At 36.6% G+C, this 23085-nt stretch overlaps 1 protein-coding gene and 1 pseudogene across 4 annotated transcripts in view; one reads left to right on the top strand and one right to left on the bottom strand.

Moving 5' to 3' along the window:
* CLCN3 (chloride voltage-gated channel 3) overlaps positions 1-23085 on the top strand; it is a 97697-nt gene that overhangs the window by 35643 nt on the left and 38969 nt on the right. For 2 of the 4 annotated variants that reach the window (XM_058720915.1, XM_058720918.1), the window contains exon 3: positions 21035-21192. In XM_058720915.1, the coding sequence (XP_058576898.1) occupies positions 21035-21192 (158 nt within the window). Of the gene's footprint in view, positions 1-3620; positions 3878-21034; positions 21193-23085 lie in introns of those variants that run through there. The other 2 variants (XM_058720917.1, XM_058720919.1) reach the window with 2 other exon arrangements.
* Positions 16200-16685, bottom strand: LOC131506872 (large ribosomal subunit protein uL30m-like; annotated as a pseudogene).

Here is a 23085-nt window from a genome sequence, read left to right as displayed (position 1 = left end):
TACATTTTCTTCTTGCCTTTTTTCCCCACATCACTGTGGAGGGGAGGGTGATGTTAGGGCTGCAGGAAACGGAGTCTGTAGGCTTCTGGAGATTGCCTTTTTTTCTTGTAAATCATTAAAATCATTGCAAACTGATGGAAACTTCTGTCCTGCTTGACTGTAATCTCTATCAGTTAACCATTTATTTTTCTTTTTCCTTTGTTCTTGGGCAGCCTGGAGTGCCTGAGGAATATCACATATATCCTACCTGGGGGTTGGGGCCCGGGTGGAAGGGTGGGGGGAAGGTGGTTAACTTGTGCTTTGCCCTCAGCTTCTTTGGCTCCCTCATCATTATTACATCTAAAATATAGTTGCTTAAAATCACATATCTTGCTTATTTCTAATTTCTTCCGTTGTTTCATAAATATTTGTACTTTGAAATTGATTTATCTTTTAATACTTGTTTTTTTATTATTTAATTTTATTTTTTAAAAAAATTATTTATTTATTTCGAGGTTGGGGGGGAGCGTTCAGGGGAGGGCCACAGAGAGAGAGGAGAGAGAATCCCAAGCAGACTCCATGCCATCAGTGCAGAGCCCTACATGGGGTCAGTCTCATAAGCCGTAGACCATGACCTGAGCCAAAATCAAGAGTTGGATGCTCACCTGACTGAGCCACCCATGCACCTGTATTTTTTTTTTTTTTTTTTTTTTTTTTTTACTTCTAGAGAAAGAGAAAGAGAAGCATGCAAGGGAGGAGAGGGGCAGAGGGAGAGAGGAAGAGAATTTTAAGCAGGTTCCACACCCAACGTGGAGTCTGCTGCAGGGCTTGATCTCAGAACCCTGGGATCGTGACCTGAGCCAAAATCAAGTGTTGGCTTTTCAACCAACTGAGCCACCCAGGCACCTATTGTTTTAATTCTGTATAGGTCTCCCCACTTCCCTTTTTTTTTTTCCTGACTATATTTTTCCTGACTATAAATCTAATGTTGAAGATTTCTTGGATCATATATGTTAGAAGGGACTTAAAGATTGAACATTGTAGTACTGTAGTCAAATATATATGTAGTTATATATGTATGGTTAGAATACTATAGTCATCTATTCTGCCTCCCTGATTTACACATCTCAGAGAGGTTGTGGTTTATCTAGAATCCCACATCAAGGCTGAGGTTAGAATTGAGGGTGCATTTGGGAGTAGAAATATCTTCCCCTTCTGAATTTTTAAGTTCATTTTTGTGCTACCATTTTAGTGTGTTTATTCTTTAGAGGTTCCATCTGGAGCATTGTCCCCTTATGGACCTCCCCCCCCCCCCCCCCCCCCCCCGGTTGTGCCTTCGAATTCTTAAATTTGTCTTTTCTTCTCTTTCCACTTGAGCTCCATGCTAACTGTAATTCAGTTTCTTAAACTGACAATAACCGACTCTGTGTCAAAGTCCTCTTTTGCCACACCTTCCCATCTACTTTGTCCTTCTCTAAAGTACAGTTGAAAAGCACTTTAGCTTGAGTAGTCATTCTTTTAAGCAAAAGTGGCAGCCATGGGTCTCTTAAGCATGAGATTTGATTACTTTTGAAAATGTTTTCAGCTTTCAGATTTATTATTACAAAAGTAGTATAATTATTAAAAATTTCAATAATAAGTAATATATTTGTCTAAAAAGTAAAACCGTGTGGAACTATATATAGTAAAAACCAAATGTACCATTAACCTCCCCCACTTCTATCTCTTTCCTTCCTCAGTAATAACAATTACTAAGAGTTTGGTGTGTCTCATTCTAGACTTAACGCTATACAAATACAATTTCTCATTCTAGACTTCACTCTATACAAATACAGTTATGTGTTAGATATACATAAGTTTTGTTCTTTAAAAACAGTTGAGATTATATTTATGCTACGAAACTTTTACTTATGCAACACGGTCAATATATTTTATAGGGAAGGTATTCTTCCTCCTCTAGTTATTGCTAGCTAGTTATAATTTTCACTTTTCCTTTTAGACCAAGTTGTAAATCAGGAAAAACAAGTTAAGAGAGTGCCTACAAATACCAGGAAAACTTACAGATAAATTTTCATTTTCTCTGAAAGGTGTAGAAGAATATCATAAAAACTAAGTTATTCATAAATGCTGTATAGCATATATATATATATATATTTTAAAGTCTTATAATAGTAGAATATACATACCAAAAGACCACGGAGGAAGAAACTTACATTGGTTAATTTAGTAAAGTCAGCTCTTTGTCAAAGCTTTCCTTGCTTAAAAAAAAAATCTAGGAGAATTTGAAAAATACACAAAACAAAAAAAGACCCACAGTCTTATGATAAATGTTAATAGTTGTAATCAGAATTAGATAGATATTCCTAGTGTAGTCTTTATTCTAGACTATATGCCTTTCCCATATTCCTTTTTCCTAAATCTCAGGTAAGCTTTTATCAGAAGAGCTAGCTTTCTGAGGTTCACACTTTTTGAAATATAAAACTTTAACCTAATTTTAAAAAGGATCTTGAATAACTTAATGTACTGGACAAATAGAATTAGTCCCTTCTCTTTACTGCCATCTGAGTCGTTTTTTTCCTTCTCTAAACCCATTTCTCATATAAATGTCTTGACTAGGAGTGGACCTTAAAGGTTGGCTCATTCAATACTTAGGAAAATAAATTTTACAGAACCTCTTCGTCGTGTGGAATTGTTCTCATCGACAGCACATGTTTATTTAGGGACACTGCAGCAACATAGCTACTTCAGGAGAATCTCTTAGTCTAGAGGAATCACCTCAGAGAGAGCTGTAAAAATGTAAACTCATATTAAACGAGCATCAGCTTTTTTTATTTTGGAATGACAGTTTGAAACGAAGAGTTACTTTTATTTCTGAATCCCATGAAAATTTTTAGCAAAGAGACAATCGGAATACATTTTGGAGACACATTTTACTAAGCCTTTTTTTGAAGCACAAATCTTTGTGAGGTAGGAAAAGTAGGAAGAAAGAGAAAAATTCCTATCTAGTAAATCTTTTTGCATAGTTTCCACAAATAATAGCTAAGTTATTTGGTATGTTTTCTACTCAAAAGCTAGAATGTCTTATTAGCTAGTTCCTTGAAGGAAGGAAACAAGAGGCTGCTGGAGGGGATTAGTGAGATAAAACACTTCAGCTGTTCAGTTACTAAATTTTTAATCCACAATAGAGGTCTGTAGTACAGTTTAGATAATTAAGAACAGACTTTTAAAACAAAGTCTCTTGAAGGCTTTGGTATGTACATAAAAATTAGTACATTTATATTATAAAGTATTGCAATCTTACTAGTGTGTTTCTCTCATTTTTCTACATTAGAATTGAAAAGAGGCATTGTCTACATCCAGTATTTCCCTTTCACATCTCTGTATTAAATATTTGGTTTCCCTTATATTTATTTTAAAATGAAAACGAAATAATGTTTCTATTGTTTTACTATAGTTGCCACTGATGTTCTAGAAGCTGCATGGTGAGAGCTTTAAAATTCTCAAACCAGTTTTGTCTGTTACACTTGGAGCTTAGTCATCATCATACGTAGCAGGACCTGATTAAGAAGGCTGTTCCGCCTCTAAGCCTTGCTAGATTGTAGCCACTAGCAACCAGGCTGCAATAATTTCCCTTTGATGACATCATCCACTGTGGAAGAACCCAGTTGCTTCAGCGAGTCGAACTACATACAGTTCTAACCCTCATCAAATATGGCATCTCCCTCGCCCGCTGGTGCAGGGGTGGAAAAAATGCCAGTGTTTTCTTAAGCTAGCGAGCTTTTCTTTTTCTTTTTCTTCTTCTTTATAAAAATTCTAATCATGGATGCTTCTTCCGATCCCTATTTGCCTTATGACGGGGGAGGAGACTGTATTCCCTTGAGGGAATTACATAAAAGAGGTAATACCATCCCCTTGCTGTGAATCCTCTGTTGGTATGTTTTGCATGTGGCTGGGTGGTTCTGTAGTTTAAACAGGTTTTGGAATGTCCTTTATATATTGTAGTGTGTTGTTTAGTTGCCCTGCAATGTTAGTGAGGAGCAAATGCAGCCTTCTGAATGGCTCTGTAGTCGTCCCTGATTGTTTTCTCTGTGCAGATTAGTACTGCTTCAGAGCACATCGGACTGGGACTCCGACTCCATCTTCTGTGTGAAAATCCTCTCTCTATTTAACTGCGAAAATGCATTAATCCGCTTTTATAGCTAACTGGAGTCATGTTAGCACCTAAAAAGTAATGTTTTTCTTCCCTTTGGAAAACTTATGTGTTTCCTTTAATTTACACAGAGAAATCGAGTGTGTGTCTGTGCACCTGTATGTTTCAGCTGCTGCCAGTTACCATGTAGATTTTGCCACAACAAAGTAAATTTATAGTAAAAGCTCTCTCTGCATTTTAGAACACCTTAAGATGGCAATAAAGATGAACAAATTTTTATATATTAATATTTTTCATTTAATATATATTTCAGCTGATTAACATTAACTGCATTGTCTTCTACGGGTATTTTATAAAAATTGATATTATAAAAACATTTAGGGTATTGTTACACATCAGAAAATATAATAGTCACTAGTTTATAAAAACCAGAAAAGCACCCAGCATTCATGTAAATCTTTTGGCAGGCACTGCCTGGGTCTTCGTAAAACTGATTACATGTTAATAAAACTGTCCTTTTAAATTTTTTCTTAAACTATTCTAAAATTAGACTGGTTGGTAGTAGTTCTAGAAAAGAATTGAACCTTACGAAAAATCTCTTAGCTAGATGATTTCATTTATGAGTCACATTAATTGGAATTACTGTATGAGATATTATAAGCTCATTATGGGTTAACCCAAACTTTTATTTATGAAGCAAATAAGGAAGTTATGATTTTCCTGAGCTTATTTCACCTGTTTTAGTTAAAATACAGTTTGTATTCTGGTAATACTTTCTTTTTTTTAGTAAGAAGTTCCATTAGGATTAGAAAATGTTAAGATATTCAACAAATATTTATTGGTTGTATTGTGTCAACTAGACACTATTTTAGGCTCTGAACAGTTGTAACATTGAATATATTGTTGTATTCTGTTAGTAAAAGCTAACTTTTTAGATTTTGAGAAAAACTATATGAAGATCATGTTAACATATGGTATACTTTCTCTTACAAAGTTGTTTTCCATAAAATTGTATACATATATATGTATACATATTTTAATTTGGGGGGGAATATCTGAAAGCATAAAAAAGAAAATAAGAATTTCTCAATCCTACCACCCAGAAGTTCCCCCCCCCCCCCCCCCCCCAATTTTTAATGTGTTCATAAACTCTCCTTTTTCCTATGTTTTTGTCATCCCTCTTCTGGTAAGGATTTCTTTAAACAGGAAGCAATGTGAATGAATGGTGACTGTTCAAATGTCATGGTATTTGCTAATCAGTAATTAAACTGTACAACAAGACAAACTGTGTTTTCTCTGAGCTATTACAACATCTGTTTGCTGATGATGATAAACCAGAAAACCTGGGCTTGGGAAATTTAAATTCCCAGTGTTAAGCTTGACAGTCTTTGACTGAACTTATGATGGACTTCATCTCTGTGTGAGATATGCAAATAATAAGAAATTAGCCAAAGCTTATGTGAGAGTAAAGCATGGTTATTGATGTGGTTATTGCTAAAAGCATAAGCTTTTTGTTTCTCTTCTATTTTCATATATAGTCTTTTAGGAATCTTGCTTAAGGTCTAAATCAGGCACCCTCTTGTCAGCCCAGATAGGTTCCTTATCCCTTGATGACACTTGCTCTAATAAGCCAGTGTTGTTTGAAAGTAACATTGTTCAGTCAGTTATTAGGCTCACTTGACTATACTGTGGCATCCTGATATTTATGGATAAGAGGTTATTTGTTTTCCTATAATTTATGACCTGTTGTAGCCATGGGTCAACACAAAGGAACTGGAGATGTAGAAACAGGCAGCTAGCATAAATGAAGAAAACTGAATTAGCTTTCCTGTGAAGACAAAATTACAATGACTAGAAATATCTCTTGGGGCGCCTGGGTGGCCTAGTCGGTTAAGTGTCCGACTTCATTCAGCTCAGGTCACGATCTCGCGCGCCGTGAGTTCGAGCCCCGCTTCGGGCTCTGGGCTGATGGCTCAGAGCCTGGAGCCTGCTTCCGATTCTGTGTCTCCTTCTCTCTCTGCCCCTCCCCCGTTCATGCTCTGTCTGTCTCTGTCTCAAAAATAAATAAAACGTTAAAAAAAATTTTTTTTAAATAAAAAAAGAGAAATATCTCTTTAGGCTGATAAAGAATGAAGAGGCAGATAATCAAAATATAACATTGTGAAGGATATTAATAAAGTAAACATGAATCTGTAACTGAATCTTTGAGTGCTAGAGTTAGGGATTACCTTTGTGGAGTAAATAAAATTCAGTTCTACTTTTCAAGGTGAGATGGTAACTGATGAAGCTTCCTACTTAAGTTGGTAATATAGAGACTGGAAATGTAAGTAGATTAAACATAGAATTAACATATTGTTGATAGATTAGAAATTAAGATGGCATTTTAGAAATAGCCATTTTTAAGATAAATTTCCTATACAGAAAATTTCCTATACAGAAACTATCAAGTTTTTTCATAAAATGTCTCTTCTATTTTTATCAGGAAAAAAAAATAAAAAACTTGGTTCATTTGAATTGTTAGTTTTTCAATACTTTGACCTTTTCTTTTTCTTTTTAAAAAATATTTATTTTTGAGAGGGAGGGTGAGAGGGTACAAGAGGGGAGGGGCAGAGAGAGAGAGAAAATCAAAAGCAGGCTCCCAGCTGTCAGCACAGAGCCCGTGGGGGGGGGGGGTGGGCTCGAACTCATGAACTGTGAGATCATGACCTGAGCCTGTCGGATGCTTCACTGTCTGAGCCCCCCAGGCGCCCCAATACTTTGACTTTTTCTTAATTTGTTCATGAAGTCTAAGTAGTTTGGTGAGTTGAATTCTTCTCTGAAATCTACCAGGCCTTTCTTCTGGATTTTATCTTTTGGGCCTTGAGCCTCCTTTTACTCTATGAGGGACCTTTAAAACTTATTTGAATATTAATTGTTTCATTCAATTATTTATTGAGTTCTTGCGTGTGTGTATATAGCACTACCAGGTGCTGTGGAGAATGATGGTGGTAGTAATAGTAATATTAATAATAGCTAATACTTAGTATAGAATTTACTGTTTGCCAGATACTTTTGTAGGTGCTTTAGGTATATCAGTTCATTCACATGTAACAAATTCTTTAATCCTCATCACAGACTTGTCACTCGGGTACTGTTATAATCCCCATTTTCCTGTTGACAAGACTGAGGTAAAGAAATAAGAAAGAGAAGTCAGGATTCAATCCAGATAATTTGGTTCGTACTCTCAAATATGAGGAAATATTGCTTCTCACTATGTATATCTCTGTAATACTTGCCATTTGGAGCCTGGCGTGGTCATAAGAAAACTTCCCAAGTTTAAAAACAAAGAAACAAACCCCAAGGAAATTAATGCATTTCTAGTGAATGGAATAAAGTACATGGTTTGTGGGATTTTAGGGGAGGAAGAGATCAGTCTGTTTTGACAAGTGCTATCAAAGTAGGCCAAGTTTTCAAGTACCCATGAGAATTTGATACGACATTCCTAGTAGAGAGGATAGAATGAATAAATGCTCTAATGGGTGTAAATTGCCTAGTATGTTGTTCCCTGATAAGTTTTGTTTTATCAGTGGGTCAGTAAAGGGGATAGTATAGCTAGGCAGAAGAGTGCCAGAGCCTCGGAGAGCTTGAATGCCAGACTAATAATAATCTTAAAGCTCAAAGAGTGGGGCCTAAAATAAAAATTGGGGGTCTTAGTTTCTACCTGAAATTATTTCTTGATATTCATTAGCTCAGAAATGTATTTGAGTAAGGCTTTTTGTTACTTTTATATATACTATTATAATATATGAGTTTGATCATTTTTATTTCCTCCAAAAAGCATGATTAGTTAGCTGTTTTTAACACATGATTTGGAATTCCAGGTGTTAGATGGTATTTTTACTGCCCTGGGGCTCTTTGTAAAATGATTTTAGGATCCAGATCCTTACTATACTTCCATTACTTCTTTTAGCCAACTAGAAAATTAAATCTCTTCCTACAAATTAATTCATCTAATAAGTGTAAATTAAAAGAACAAATATTCTTTATTTGATGTCAGAAACTCTTTGTATTCTAAAACAACAGTATAAAAACAAAGCCTATCTTTTTTTTTCTTTTAAAGTCTATTAATTTATCTTGAGAGTGAGCACCCGAGCAGGGGAGCGGGGGAGGGGCAGAGAGCGAAGGGGAGAGAGAATGCCAAGCACTTTCCGCGGCTCAAACTCTTGAACTCCCCGAACCAGGAGATCATGACCTAAGCCAAAAGCAAGAGTCAGACGCTTAACCAACTGAGCCACCCAGGTGCCCCAAAACAAAGCCTAATCTTTAAATTTATTTTGCTTACAGTATCTGAATTTAAAACCTTCAATAAAATCTGGTTCGTATTACTATCTTTAGCTCTATTTTCTAAAAATAACTGACACTTTAATATCTCATGGCTTGTCATTAAGTCAGAAATGCTTTGTGTGTCAAGATTTCAAAATGTGAGCAGATCTCCTGCCACATAGATTAGGTTTATAATTTTGGCTATTTTCCTGGCATTGAGGTCTCTGCTTTGTGCCTACACAAAGCCACAGGAGACTGGTGGTTTAAGTTATATTAAAAAGTTTTTTTTAAATAAACATGTTTAATTTGTAAGTTTTTGTAGTCCATTACAACCTTAATTAAATCAAAAAGATTAATTTTCTGTTTACTCGTCTTGCCATTTAAGAAAGCAGATTTCATAAATCTTTTTATTTATGTAATGTACAAATTATCTTACATTCATAGATAATAAATGAACATGGAATTTGTTTCCAATTATACATTTGTCTTAATATCCACTTTATCATCTCTACGTAAGGATGTGACTTTTTACTTTGGGATGACAATGGAACAGAGGAGAAAACAGTGAATTGGGTAATGGATTCAGCATTGCTGCTTACTCTGTTCAGCTTTAGAATTTAAAAAAAAAAAATTTTTTTTTAATGTTTATTTATTTTTGAGACAGAGAGAGACAGAGCATGAACGGGGGAGGATCAGAGAGAGAGAGGGAGACACAGAATCCGAAACAGGCTCCAGGCTCTGAGCTGTCAGCACAGAGCCCGACACGGGCTCGAACTCACTGACCGCGAGATCATGACCTGAGCCGAAGTTGGACGCCTAACCGACTGAGTCACCCAGGCACCCCTAGAATTTGGTTTTAATTACCAAATCTTTGTAGTTTAAATAGATCACAAATAAATATGGCCGTGGATGGCAGAACAAACATCAAGAGCATATACTTTATTCATTTATCTAGCAGGCATTTAATTGACCAACTACTAAGAACTTAGTACTGTGCTTGCCATTACCTTTTTAATCTTTCATGTGGGAGTCTGCTAACATTCTGGAACTTCCACTATCAACTTACATTTACTTTCCCCTCCCTCACCAGGATGACCATTTCTTATCAGTAGGGTCACAGAGGGAAGGGAAAAAAAAAAGCACAATGAGGACTAGACTTCCTGTACTTAATATACAGAAGAAACTGGATAGTCAGAATATGTAGAATTTTGGATTTCTGCTGCCTTCTTTCATAATTAATAAAAAGTGTGTATGTTTTGTTTGTATGATAGGACAGTAGTCTGCATTATGACTATAAATGCCAGGGATGACAGCTCCCACATCTTTGAGATTGACTCTAGAGATAATGATAGTCTTAGTAAATAAATATATGCCTACTTTTTCATCCAAAACTATTATTTGGCTATTCCCCTTTGAGAAGAGACTTAGGCTGCTGACCATGTGTGACTGAAATTTACTATTAAGCTCAGTTTCAGGTGTAATTTTATTAATGTCTGTATTTTAGTTCAGTGTTTGTCAAATTGCACATTTTAATATGTGGTCATGAAATCAACTGCGTTGTGAGCAGTAAAAGAAAAGGAAAATAGAAAGTAAAGTACGATTGTATTTGTTTTCCACAAAGTAAGTATACTAAACTTTGGTTTTACTTGGGAACACTTCTCACTATGTCAGTGAGAGATGTTTCTTGCTGTGGGCCACAGTCAAAAAAGTTTGAAGACCAGTTTCTAAGTATATACCAGGAGAGGCAGTTAGCTCTCCCTGGGGTAAAGGTAGGCTTCCTAAGGCCTTAAAATGAATCTGGAGCAACCTGACAATGAGAATGGGATGTGTTATTGTCGTAGATCCCTGCTAAAGCATAGGGACATGAGTGGTGGTAGCAGAGGAGTGCCCATGATTGCTATTGCAACAGTTTTTCATTTCAGCATTTTAAGTAATACAGGACAAGTTGTCTGTAACCAGAGACAAAGAGGGATAAAAATGGTGAAGGGTAGGATTGTATTGTCTGAAAGCAAAGTGCAACGTGCATAAGTGTTTTGGGAGAAGGCACTACCTAAGAGTCCTTAACCTCCTCAGAAGTGTGCCCACATTATCTTATACATGTGCGGTCAAACTAACCATACAACTATTTTTAGGCAGTGTTACATAGTGGTAAGAAATGCCTTTGGAATCAAACTGCTTAAATTTGAATCCCTGTTAACTACTTAGTATGTGTTTGACCTTAGGTACATCCTTTAACTTTCTGTTTTGTTTTTTTAATTTATGAAATGGAGTATTACCTATTTCATGGGGTTGTTGTGAGGATTAAATGAGCTAATATGTGTAAAGTGCCAAGAACAATGTCCAATGTGCCAAGAACAATGTAAATATTGTTTTGTTGTTGTTAGATACCAGATATATAACAGCGTCTCGCTTCTAGGTGGGAAGGATTTTTTTTAAATTCTGATGTAGTCTAGTTTATCTGTTACTTCTTCTGTCACTTGGGCTTGGGTGTTTTATTTGCAAAGCCACTGATTGCCTAACCCAAGGTTACAAGCATTTACTTCTATGTTTTCTTTTAAGAGTTTTATAGTTTTAGCTCTTACATTTAGGCCTATGATCTGTTTTGAGTTAATTTTTATATATGGTGTGAGGGAACAGGTCCAGCTTTATTATTCTTTTGTATGTGGATAGCCAGTTGTCCTAGCATCATTTATTGAAAAAAGACTAGTAACTTTTTTACTTAGATTTCAGATATTAGTTAATGAATTTTTGTTTACATAGGTATGTATGAATTTTTTTATATAACTGTTTATAGAAGCATGTTTCATAATAACCAAAAGGAAGAAACAATCTAAAGGTCCATCAGTGGATTAATGGATAAATAAAATGAGGTATATCCATACGATGCAACACTAATAATAAGTAATGAAGTACAGATACATGCTGCAACATGGATGAACCTTGAAAACATTATGCTAAATGAAAGAACCCAAGTACAAAAGACTACATATTGTACAATTCCATTTATATGAAATGCCAAATAGGCAAATCCATGTAGACAGAAAGTATACTAGTGGTTGCTAGGGGCTTAGGGGTAGGAAAGATTGGAGAGGGACTGCTAATGGGGTATACAGAGGGATGTATGGATTTTAAAAAGTTCTGCATCTGGGGAAAAAATAAACAAGACAAGGAACTTCTCTTATCAATAAAGTTATTTTTGCAAGAAAACTGCAACCCAGTTAACAGTTTATTGATTGGAGAATCTTTCCTGTTTACTGAGGTGTTTAGTGTTGACCCATGAAATATTGTTGGTGATATTTGAATAACAAAACGCCCATTTCATGGAAAGGTTGTTATTGACCATAGATTGATTTTAGAAATTTGTTTCTGTGTCCATACCAGCTGGGCATGGTGAATTAAGTTACCTATTAAATCTACAGGATTTTTGCCCAATATATAATTGTAGAAGAGCTTATTGTTAAGGTTTGTAAGACATTTTCCCCCCTTCTTTGTCATTTTGTCAATCTTTGGGTTAAGAATATTGCCACATGAGTAATACAAATGAGTAATATAATGCAGCATGCTGAAGTTTGAAATGCCAGAATATTTGAACAGAAACAATAGCTCATGTTTATTGATTTTTTGTTTGTCAGATATATTATTAGATATTTTACATGATTTATCTCCAGTTTACACATAATACCCTAAAAGTGGGTGAAAAAACCCACCTCTAAGAGGTTAGTAAGCAAGTTGTGCAAGGTTATGCAGCTAGTAGGTGACGGAGCTGGACTATGACTGTAGGTCTTTGTGATCTACAAGTGCATTAAAGTCACAGTGCGTAAAGGCCATGGAATTTCTCTACTGGGTCACTCTGAAAAGCAGGCAGTCTTTTCTCCAGTCTTTTTGCTGTTGTTTTTCAGCCATTATGTAGTAGAAGGGTAATCATTGGTATCTGGTAGCCAGACCTCCAGAAAAGTTTTTCAATTTTTTTCTCAAATTTCGGAGCTACCACTTTCAGATTATACTTTCTTACAATACAAGTAGCAGGAACTATCCTATATCCTTCTGAAGTTAAGTCATTGAAATTGATAGACTCCCAATGTTTTTGTAGCACTCTGCTCAAGATTTACATTTCTAGGAGATAGAGTTGATTGGTCTAACTTAGATCTAGGGAGGGGAAGACATCTTGACTGATGCTGTCACCAAGACTGCATGCAATGAAGAATAGAAGTTTCCTAAAAATAATTGGGTTCTGTTACAGAAAGAAAGGAAAGGGGTTTCCAGGTCAGTAAGGGACCATTATACAAATAATAATCCTAATCTGAGGACAGCTACTGGTTAATGTGGTTATTTTAAGTTTGGAGACACAGCTGGTCATTGATTTGAATATCTGGGCATGCAGCTAGGGAAAAATGTTAAGAACAAGAAAAAAGTTAAAAATTAAAAAATTGGGGCGCCTGGGTGGCTCAGTCGGTTAGGCATCCGACTTCAGCTGAGGTCATGATCTCAGTCTGTGAGTTCGAGCCCCGCATCGGGCTCTGTGCTGACAGCTCAGAGCCCGGAGCCTACTTCGGATTCTGTGTCTCCCTCTCTCTCTGCCCCTCCCCTGCTCATGCTGTCTCTCTCTGTCTCAAGAATAAATAAAAACATTTAAAAAAAAATTTTTTTTTTTTAATTTAAAAATTAATTGGGAAAGAGGATGACTGATTAGGCTCACATGTTTACTGTATGTTCTGTTTGTAATGCAAACTAACCTGGAGGTTTAAATTACACTATGTCACAAGTATAGTAATTTGAAGTATATTAAAAATGATGTGCATATGCATTTAATGATATGAGATAGTTTTTGGTAAGTATGGTAAGTAATAAAGAGCTTATAACTAAGTGTGGCTAGTATGATGTCATCTATATTTTTTCTTTATAGGAAAATGTTAAAAGGTTAAGAAAGTGGCCAGTTTAACTATTACAACTCTTGTTTACTCGACTTCCTCTCCTTGCTTCCCCAGCAAACCTCTGTAGTCATGTAGGATTGGTTCTTCATCTGTTCTTTTCTCAGTCCATGTCTTATTGCAGAAATTCTAAGCCTTTAGAAACCCAGAAACCTATCATAACTCAAGGATACTTTAAAATTTTTTCCTTTTCTCTGGATTTTAAAAGCCTAAATTTGAAACTGAGAAGCCACAGTAGTGACTCTTGTTTTCTAAGCCCTGTTGTGTATTTCTTTTCCTGTGTATTTCTTTCCCTGTTGTGTATTTCTTTTCTTTTTCATTCTTTTCCAAATGTCTCGCTGAGTTGGTAGAAGAAAAATATGTGGAGACGACAAGGAAATAGTGTTGGGTAAGGAACCTTGATTAGTGTTTTCAAAAGGTATTCTGGTGCACCCCTACTACAGTCTTCACAGGCAAGTAAATGCAAGCAGTCTATGCTTTGAGAAATGGGAAGTCCAGGGTAAATGATGTCATTTTGTGTTAATAAAATGCAACTCTAAGAAGAGCTTTTACTGAGTTCAAAGAAAGGCATTATCAGGGTAATGTGGCCTGACCACCTTTATTTCATCCCATAAATCTCTTTGTCTTAGAGATTCCTTTTGAGATATCACTTTAGGAAAGCCATATAGTAATTTCCTAATTAGCCAACCCTGTAAGTATTATTTTAGGAAAGGGAGAGATGTAATTTATACACACACACACACACACACACACACACACACACACATTCATGTAAGTATGTACTTTAATTTGCACAAGATATATGCTTCATTCATGTGTAAGATGAAATTGAGAGGTAAAGCTGGGTCACATAAGCTGTTGCTTATAAAAATTTTATTAGCATACATAATTTATTTGTATTTGTCTCATTTTAATATATGTAAGTTAAACTTTATAAACAAATCTAGGTTGCAGTGAACTGTATAAAAAGAAATGCTGTGTTAGGAATATTTAGGAGCGTCTGGGTGGCTCAGTAAGTTAAGTGTCCGACTCTTGATTTTGGCTCAGGTCATGCTCTCACAGTTTGTAAGTTCAAGCCCCATCATATTGGGCTCTGTGATGACAGCATGGAACCTGCTGAGATTCATTCTTTCTCTCCCTTTCTTCCTCTCTCCCCCCCACCTCTCCCTCCCCCCCCCCCACCTGGTTAAAACAGGCATGTGCACTCTCTCTCTCAAAATAAACAAACTTGGGGCCCCCCTAGTGGTGCAGTTGGTTAAGCATACAATTTCGGCTCGGGTCATGATCTCACATTTATGAGTTTGAGCCCCACATTGGGCTCCATGCTGACCATGCAGAGCCTGCTTGAGATTCATTCATTCATTCATTTTCTCTCTCTCTCTCTCTCTCTCTCTCTCTCTCTCTCTCTCTCTCTCTCCCCCGTCTTTCTCTCTCTCCCTCCCCCTGCCCCTCCCTCACTCATGCTTTCTCTCCCGAAATAAATTATAAATAAATAAATAAATAAATAAACAAACAAACTTAAAAAAAAGAGAAAGCAATCCCATTCACAAATACATCTTAAAAACAAAAAAACCCCAGGAATAAATTTAACCAAGGAGGTAAAAGACCTGTATTCTGAAAACTATAAGACACTAAAGAAAGAAATTGAAGAAACTCAAATACATGGAAAGATATGCAGTGCTTATGGATTCATGTGTTCATGGAAGACTTAATATTGTCAAAATGTCTATACTACCCAAAGCAATCTACAGATCCAATGCAATCCCTATCAAAATAACAATAGTATTTTTCACAGAAGTAGGACAGATAACCCTGAAATTAGTATGGAACCACAAAAGACCACTAATAAATAGCCAAAGCAATCTTGAGAAAGAACAACAAAGCTAGAGGTTTGAAATCCCAGATTTCAAATTATTGTACAAAGCTTGTTCTTGATCTTGGTGGAAAGCTTTCAGCTTTTCATCATTGAGTATGATGTTAGCTTTGGTTTTGTCCTATTTAGTCTTTATTAGATTGTAGTGTGTTCCCTCTGTACCCACTTTGTTGAGAGTTTTTATCATAAACGAATGTTGAATTTTGTGAAATGCTTTTTCTGCATTTGTTGAGATGATCATATCATTTTTATCAGTTTTGTTATTGTGGTATATTACTTTGATTTGTGGATATTGAACCATCTTTGCATCCCTGGAGTAAGGTCTACTTAATCATGGTGTGTCATGCTTTTAATATATGTTTGAATTTGGTTTGGTAATATTTTGTTGATTTTATGCATCTATGTTCACCAGGGATGTTGGTCTGTGATTTTCTTGCTTTGTAGTGTTTTTGCCTGGCTTTGATACCAGGATAATGCAGGCCTAACAGAATGGAAACACTGAAAGCTTTCCTTCCTTTTCTGTGTTTCAGAATAGTTTGAGAGGGATAGGCATTAACTCTTCTTTAAACTCTTATTTAACTTTTCTTGGATTTTATTTAGTAATCCTTTTGCAATTATAAACCCTTTTTTTAGTATTTAAAATATATTTTAATGAAAACACTTTCACACTATCCTTAAAAATAATTTTTTTTTAATTTTTTTTTTTTTTTTTTTTTTTTTTTTTTTTTTTTGAGAGAGAGTGTGAGTAGGGAAGGGACAAAGAGAGAGAGAGGGAGAAACAGAATATGAAGCAGGTTCCAGGCTCTGAGCTGTCAGCACAGAACCCAATGTAGGGCTCAAACTCACAAAACATGAGATCATGACAAACCATAAGTCAGACCCTTAACCAATGGAGCCACCCAGGCGCCCCTTACACTTTCTTTAAGTAAAAATAATTTATGTTTTTAAAAATGAAATTGCTCTGGCATTAGGACTTGACTGCTTCCTGATCTATAGGGTTTAGATGCCACCACATTACTAATTCCCCAGTGTTCTTGAGGCATGTGTCATACATGTCCTCCTCTGCTGGAAGTCCTTGTGGCAACCTCGGGGACTTGATTCTTATCAAATGTTTAACCACTTTCAGTTTTGCATTACCTGAAGGGCTAGTGTTATGAACTTGAGGAATATGTGCTTTTTCTAACCCAAGCATCTTTATTATATCTTTTTCCCAATATGGACATCTTTTTCTACTTTTTAGTCTGGTAACAATATTTAGCTTATGAGGGTGCTATAGATTCCCGCCATATTTTTCATTATCTGAAGGTGAAGGCTGAAACACTTTATCTGGAATTCTTGACTTGGTACATGTGTGACGAATCCAGTCTGTACAAATGAGAGACTCCACACCCTTCGTCACAGTTTGTAGCTTGTCTGGGGGCCTCTGAACTATTGAGCTCAAAATCCCTGCCATGAATGTGATGACTGCTCTCCTCAGAGATATGAGAAATAGGGGACAGATCTGTGGGGCAAATGTGTCTTGGAAATGGAGACGACCCCACCTCTGTAGTTAAAAAACGAAGGGAAGCAGAGCAGAGGACAGACCACCAAGTGCAACACTCCACAATTACAAACTTTAAATTGAAAAAAAGAAAAATGCTGATTTCACATTCAGTGTGATGTCTTTCAATTTTCGGTAATAGCCCTGTGTAATGAGTAAGAGGACAAAAGGAGAGAAATTAAAGCCAGATTGAAATGTCTGCCTTTCTTTTCCTGGGGATTCCATTTAATTAACTTGACCAGAGCCAAAGAAATATTCTAGTCATTGCTGTCTGAGCAAAAAGTTTTTATTTTACTTTCATACCAAAATCTATCTTTGTTACCATCTAAGCCAATTTGATAGCAGGAGTCACAAGAATGACCCAGACTTTTTTTAGAAATAATTCAGAGGGGAAACAGTGACTCTGTTTCTGTGGGCTCCCCCAAAACCAAAATACCAATCAGTACTTCTGCCTATAATCTGCTTTTTTCCAAACACCATTGCTCTGTTATGTAGAAGCAAATAGAGGTGAAGGGACAGACTGACCTACAAACAGCCTGTTGGGCACACAGACTGCTCTGGCTAATTCTCATGCTAACATGTTCTGTAGCAGCCTCAGTTCTAAGGGGCACTACCTAAAAACCCCAAAGCACAAAACTTTGGTTCACAAGGTCCCCTGGTTTAAAGTTTTATTTCTGGTTTTCAGACATTTTGAATTGCTACATAGTTTTGTAAATTAGATGTCATAGTAGTTTCTGCAGATTGACTGTTTGAAAATCATTAAAGACAAGACCCAGAGAGTTAATGTAAATCTTTTTTATTGTGTTGCTGTACCTTTTGCTACCTCATAAAAACGGGTGTCTGCTTTTCTACTTCCCGGCTTATGTCTGTTAGAGTACTACATGCTTCATTTGCTTATCATCTTTGTGGTACAAACAGCTTGACAATTCTTACCTTGCTGCTGGTAATGTATTGTGTGGATGTATGTTAAGTGATACAGAAATTTTGCCTTTTAGTTTTTGAATAGAAGAATACTAATTAAGATCAGCAGTCTGTGTTCTGGAACTCTATGCATAGAAGGGCAACATGGGGTGGGGGAGTTGGAAGTTTGCAAAATATTACATAGTAGAATTAAGAAAAAACATTTTCATTTCAGAGATGTTGAAAAATAGTAAAAAGAGGGGCACCTGCGTAGCTCAGTCAGTTGCCATCAAGAGCATCCAGCTCTTGATTGTGGCATAGGTCATAATTCCAGTATTGTGGGATTGAGCCCCATGTTGGGCTGTGCACTGAGCCAAGATATTCTCTCTCTCTCTCTCTCTCTCTCTCTCTCTTTGCCCCTTTCCTCAGCTTGCACTCGCTCACTATCTAAAAAAAAAAACAAACAAACAAACAAACAAACAAAAAAAACAACACAGCATTTTTCTTGGTCTACATTCTACTAATCCAGCAGCACGTGTTCTATTCAGGTGTCATGTCTTTTGAGTCTCCTTTAGTCTAGAACAGTTCCTTAGTCATTCTTTGTCTTTCATGACTGACATTTTTAAAGAATGTAACCCATTATTTTGTAGGATTTCCCTCAAATTGGGCTTATTTTATTTTTCCTTTGGCCGGAAATGATGTTGTCATATCAGAAGGCCACAGAGTCTTTTGACATGTCCCTCCAAAACCATCTTTTTAAATAACCAGTTATAATATTATATGGAAAGCAGAGTCAGAGATTCTCAAATTAGTCAAGGCATTATAAATATTCATTATATTCTCCAGTAGTTATTTCCCTAAGAAAATTTGTGGCCTTTCAGCCAGCTTTTACCAAGTGGAAACTGCGAGTAAAATCAGGGTAGAGAGAAGAAAGAGCTACTGTACAAAAGTATAAGGTTGTTTTATGTAAATCAACATGGGCTCTTGCAGAGATTGGGTTTTTAAACCCTTAGCCAAGAATGATAAATTATTTATTCCCGGAGTACTTCTGCCAAAACACTGAAATCAATATACTATTATTTTTTTTAGAAGTTTTACACATTCCAAGGCAAATATTCAAATACATTAAATAGGGAGGTAAGAGAGAACCCTCTTCTACTTGGTAGAAGTAAATAGACATTAAGTTTATTAGTTCAATATTCAGTATTACATTGAAGTCAGGGACAATAGTTTTATTATCTTTGTATCTTTATCTAGAAGAGTGCCATTAAGAAGAAGATTCTTTTTAATTTTTTTCTAGATTTCATTTTTTTTTTTAAATTAAAAAAAATTTTTTTTGACGTTTATTTATTTTTGAGACAGAGCATGAACGGGGGAGGGTCAGAGAGAGAGGGAGACACAGAATCCGAAACAGGCTCCAGGCTCCGAGCTGTCAGCACAGAGCCCGACGCGGGGCTTGAACTCACGGACCGCGAGATCATGACCTGAGCCGAAGTCGGACGCTCAACCGACTGAGCCACCCAGGCGCCCCTAGATTTCATTTTTAAGTAATCTCTACACCTAACGTGGGGCTCGCATTTACAATCCCAAAATCAAGATCTACCGATTGAGCCAGATAGGTGCCCCAAGTAGAAAATTCTTTTTTTTTTTTTAACTTTTTTTTGTAGTGTTTATTTATTATTGAGAGACAGAGAGAGAGAGCATGAGCATGGGAGGGACAGAGAGAGAGAGCATGAGCATGGGAGGGGCAGAGAGAGGAGGAGACACAGAATCCCAAGGAAGCTCCAGGCTCTGAGCTGTCAGCACATAGCCCGATGTGGGGCTCAAACTCACAAACCACGAGATCATGACCTGAGCCAAAGTCGGATGCTTAACCGACTGAGCCACCCAGGCGCCCCTGAAAATTCTTTTTTTTTTTTTTTTTTTTTTAAATTTTTTTAACGTTTATTTATTTTTGAGACAGAGAGAGACAGAGCATGAACGGGGGAGGGTCAGAGAGAGGGAGACACAGAATCCGAAACAGGCTCCAGGCTCTGAGCAGTCAGCACAGAGCCCCGACGCAGGGCTCGAACTCCCATACCGCGAGATCGTGACCTGAGCCGAAGTCGGACGCTTAACTGACTGAGCCACCCAGGCGCCCCTGAAAATTCTTAATAAATGTCTTCAGTTGACTTTTGTTTGTAGTGTAGAGACTTTAGATTAAGGGTTGAGCCAAATGCTGCTCTTCACCTGTTTCATAAATAAAGTATTATTGAAACACAACCATACCCATTTATTCTATATTGTCTGTGATTTCTTTTGTGCTACGATGGCAGAGTTGCATTGCTGTGACTATATGGCCTCCAAAGCCTAAAGTATTCACTCTCTGGCTCTTTTGCTGACTCTCCTTTTAGATTATGAGCACTTGTGCATTAATTTTTGTTTGTTTGTTTTCCTTCTAGAGCACACAGATGTTTTACCACACTGTGCATAACTTACGGATTTATGCAAGTGTAACTGCAAGAAAAATTTTTGGAAGTGGATAAGCTGGGTTTGAGAGTGTCTGTGTATTTTAAATCTCGGTAGCTTTGCCTTTCCAGAGGGGTTATACTAGTTTATACTTTAATAATTTTCTGGCAAGCCCTCTTTCCCCATAACTTTGCAACTCAGTGCATTAGCCAGCTTCTTTATCTTTACCAATCTGATAGAGGAAAATGATATTGTAGGTTTGATTTGCATTTCTCTTTTTTGGGTTGGATTGAACTTTTTAAATTTAAGAGCCATCTGTATTTCTTTTTTGTGTGTGTGTGAATTGTCGTTCACTGTCCTTCCTGGTACCTTTAAGTCTCTTACATTTATAAATATATAGTGAGCACATGTCAAAGATTTATTTAATACTAATGAGGAAACTAGCTTGGTGACAGATGACTCAGAGGAGGATATGTGAGACAAAATATCAGTGAATGAAATTTTCTTACAGGGAAAAAACAAAATACCCCAACACTACAACTCTAAGTATTATCTTTTCTACTAGATGAAATTCAGTTATGTTTTTTGCCAGATGAAAGCAGATGTTTTCAATTTATCAATCTTCTTTAAGTCATTATTCAACTTTACAGAGTCTATGCCCTAATCAATAGAAAATAAAGTCCTTTTCCTCAGGCTTATTTTGATACTCTAGTATGGGTTTAAAGAGACCTGCTACGGTCTTTTTGCCTTATTTCTAAGTTTTGGATAACTTTTTTTGATGTTTTCCTTTTTCCGTTTTATTGCCTTTCAAGTGATCCTATTTCTTTATGAATTAGTAATGAATTTCTAAGAAGCTTATGTAGTTCATCATTGTCTCTCATAAAGCATATTCATTTTTCTTTTTTGCTTTGTAGGAACTCATTATACAATGACAAATGGAGGCAGCATTAACAGTTCTACACACTTGTTGGATCTTTTGGATGAACCAATTCCAGGTGTTGGTACATATGATGATTTCCATACTATTGATTGGGTGCGAGAGAAATGTAAAGACAGAGAAAGGCATAGACGGGTAAGTGTTTTCAGTAATTGTTAATATAGTGCATAACTACATCATTTAATAATATATTTTTGCCAGTGATCTCAAGCTGCCAAAATATATATTATGCATTAAAGTACATTTCATTAAATTCCTACATTTTATAAGTATTATATATTTTTTCTCTATGTATGTAATTAAAAACATTTTTTTAATGGTTATTTTTGACAGAGGGAGAGAGAGACAGAGCATGAGTGAGGGAGGGGCAGAGAGAGAGGGAGACACAGAATCTGAATCAGGCTCCAGGCTCTGAGAAGCTGTCAGCACAGAGCCCGACATGGGGCTCAAACCCACCAACTGTGAGATCATGACCTGAGCTGAAGTTGGATGCTTAACTGACTGAGCCACACAGGTGCCCCTCTGTATATGTTTTTTTTTTTTTTTTTTTTTTTAATTTACTTCTGGGATCAATCCAGAAAGGATTTGAGGTAGCTTAAAATCAAGGAAGTGTAAGTACTTATAAGAAAAACAAAAAAGACCAAAAAAAAAAAGCAAGGACTGGGAAAATACAGCATGTGAGTTGGGGAGGAAGATCAAGGTATAGAAGTAAGCATAATTTTTCATTTTTGGTAGCACAGCAGCTACAGCAAAAGAGGAAACTTGTTGGGGCGCCTGGGTGGCTCAGTTGGTTGAGCATCCGACTTCGGCTCAGGTCATGATCTCATGGCTCGTGAGTTTGAGCCCTGTGTCAGGCTCTGTGCTGACAGCTTGGAGCCTGTAGCCTGCTTCAGATTCTGTGCCTCCCTCTCTCTCTCTCTGCCCCAACACACTCATAGTCTGTCTCTGTCTCTCTCAAAAGTAAATAAACATTAAAAAAAAAAAATTAAAAAAAAAAAAAGAGGAAACTTGTTATATAATTCTTATTATTGCAAAAGAAGAAACATATTGGGAGATAATTTCATGGGATTTTGCTATTTTCTTTTATCCCCTTTCTCGGTTTCAAATTCTGAGATTCTCAAATTGAGTCCTGTAAAGGACATATTAAGTATTGTGATGAATACTAATCAAAAAAATATTATATTGCAATAATATTTCCAGTGGTTTTTATAGCAAGTGTATATTTCAGTTACATCTTGGGTAAAGAGTTTGGCTAAAATTTCTTTAGAAAAAACTATTCCAAGGGTGCCTGGGTGGCTCAGTTGGTTAAGCATCTGACTTCCACTCAGGTCATGATCTCACAGTTCATGGGTTCAAGTCCCACATCAGGCTCTGTGCTGACAGCTCAGAGCCTGGAGCCTGCTTTGGATTCTGTCTCCCTCGCTCTCTGCTCCTTCCCTACTCACACTCTGTCTCTTTCTTTCTCCCTTTCGAAAAAATAAATAAACATTAAAAAAAAAAAAGAAGTGAACTATTCCATTTATAACATCAAAAATCAAATAAATAGGGGCACCTGACTGGCTCTATCAGAAGAACATGTGACTCTTGATCTCGGAGTCATGAGTTTGAGCCCCATGTTGGGTATAGAGATTAATTAAATAAATAAGTAAATACACTTAAGAAGATTTTTTTTAGGGGCGGAATGCCGGGGTGGCTCAATCAGTTGAGCCTCAGACTTTGGCTCAGGTCGTGATGTCACGATTCATGGGTTCGAGCCCTGCATCAGGCTCTGTGCTGACGGGTCATAGCCTGGAGCCTGCTTCTCATTCTGTGTCTCCCTCTCTCTCTGCCCCTCCCCCGCTTGCACTCTGTCTCTCTCTCAAAAATGAATAAACATTAAAAAAAAAATTGTTTTAAATACCTAAATTTCTTCTAAATTAGAAAAAAATTATAAAGTATCACTTAAAAAAATTTTTTTTAATGTTTATTTATTTCTGAGACAGAGACAGAGCATGAGTGGGGGAGGGGCAGAGAGAGAGGGAGACAGAA

Source organism: Neofelis nebulosa, chromosome 3, assembly GCF_028018385.1.
Source record: "Neofelis nebulosa isolate mNeoNeb1 chromosome 3, mNeoNeb1.pri, whole genome shotgun sequence".
Lineage (NCBI taxonomy): Eukaryota > Metazoa > Chordata > Mammalia > Carnivora > Felidae > Neofelis > Neofelis nebulosa.
Note: the sequence above shows the minus strand (reverse complement) of the source record. Positions and strands in the feature narration are given on the sequence as shown.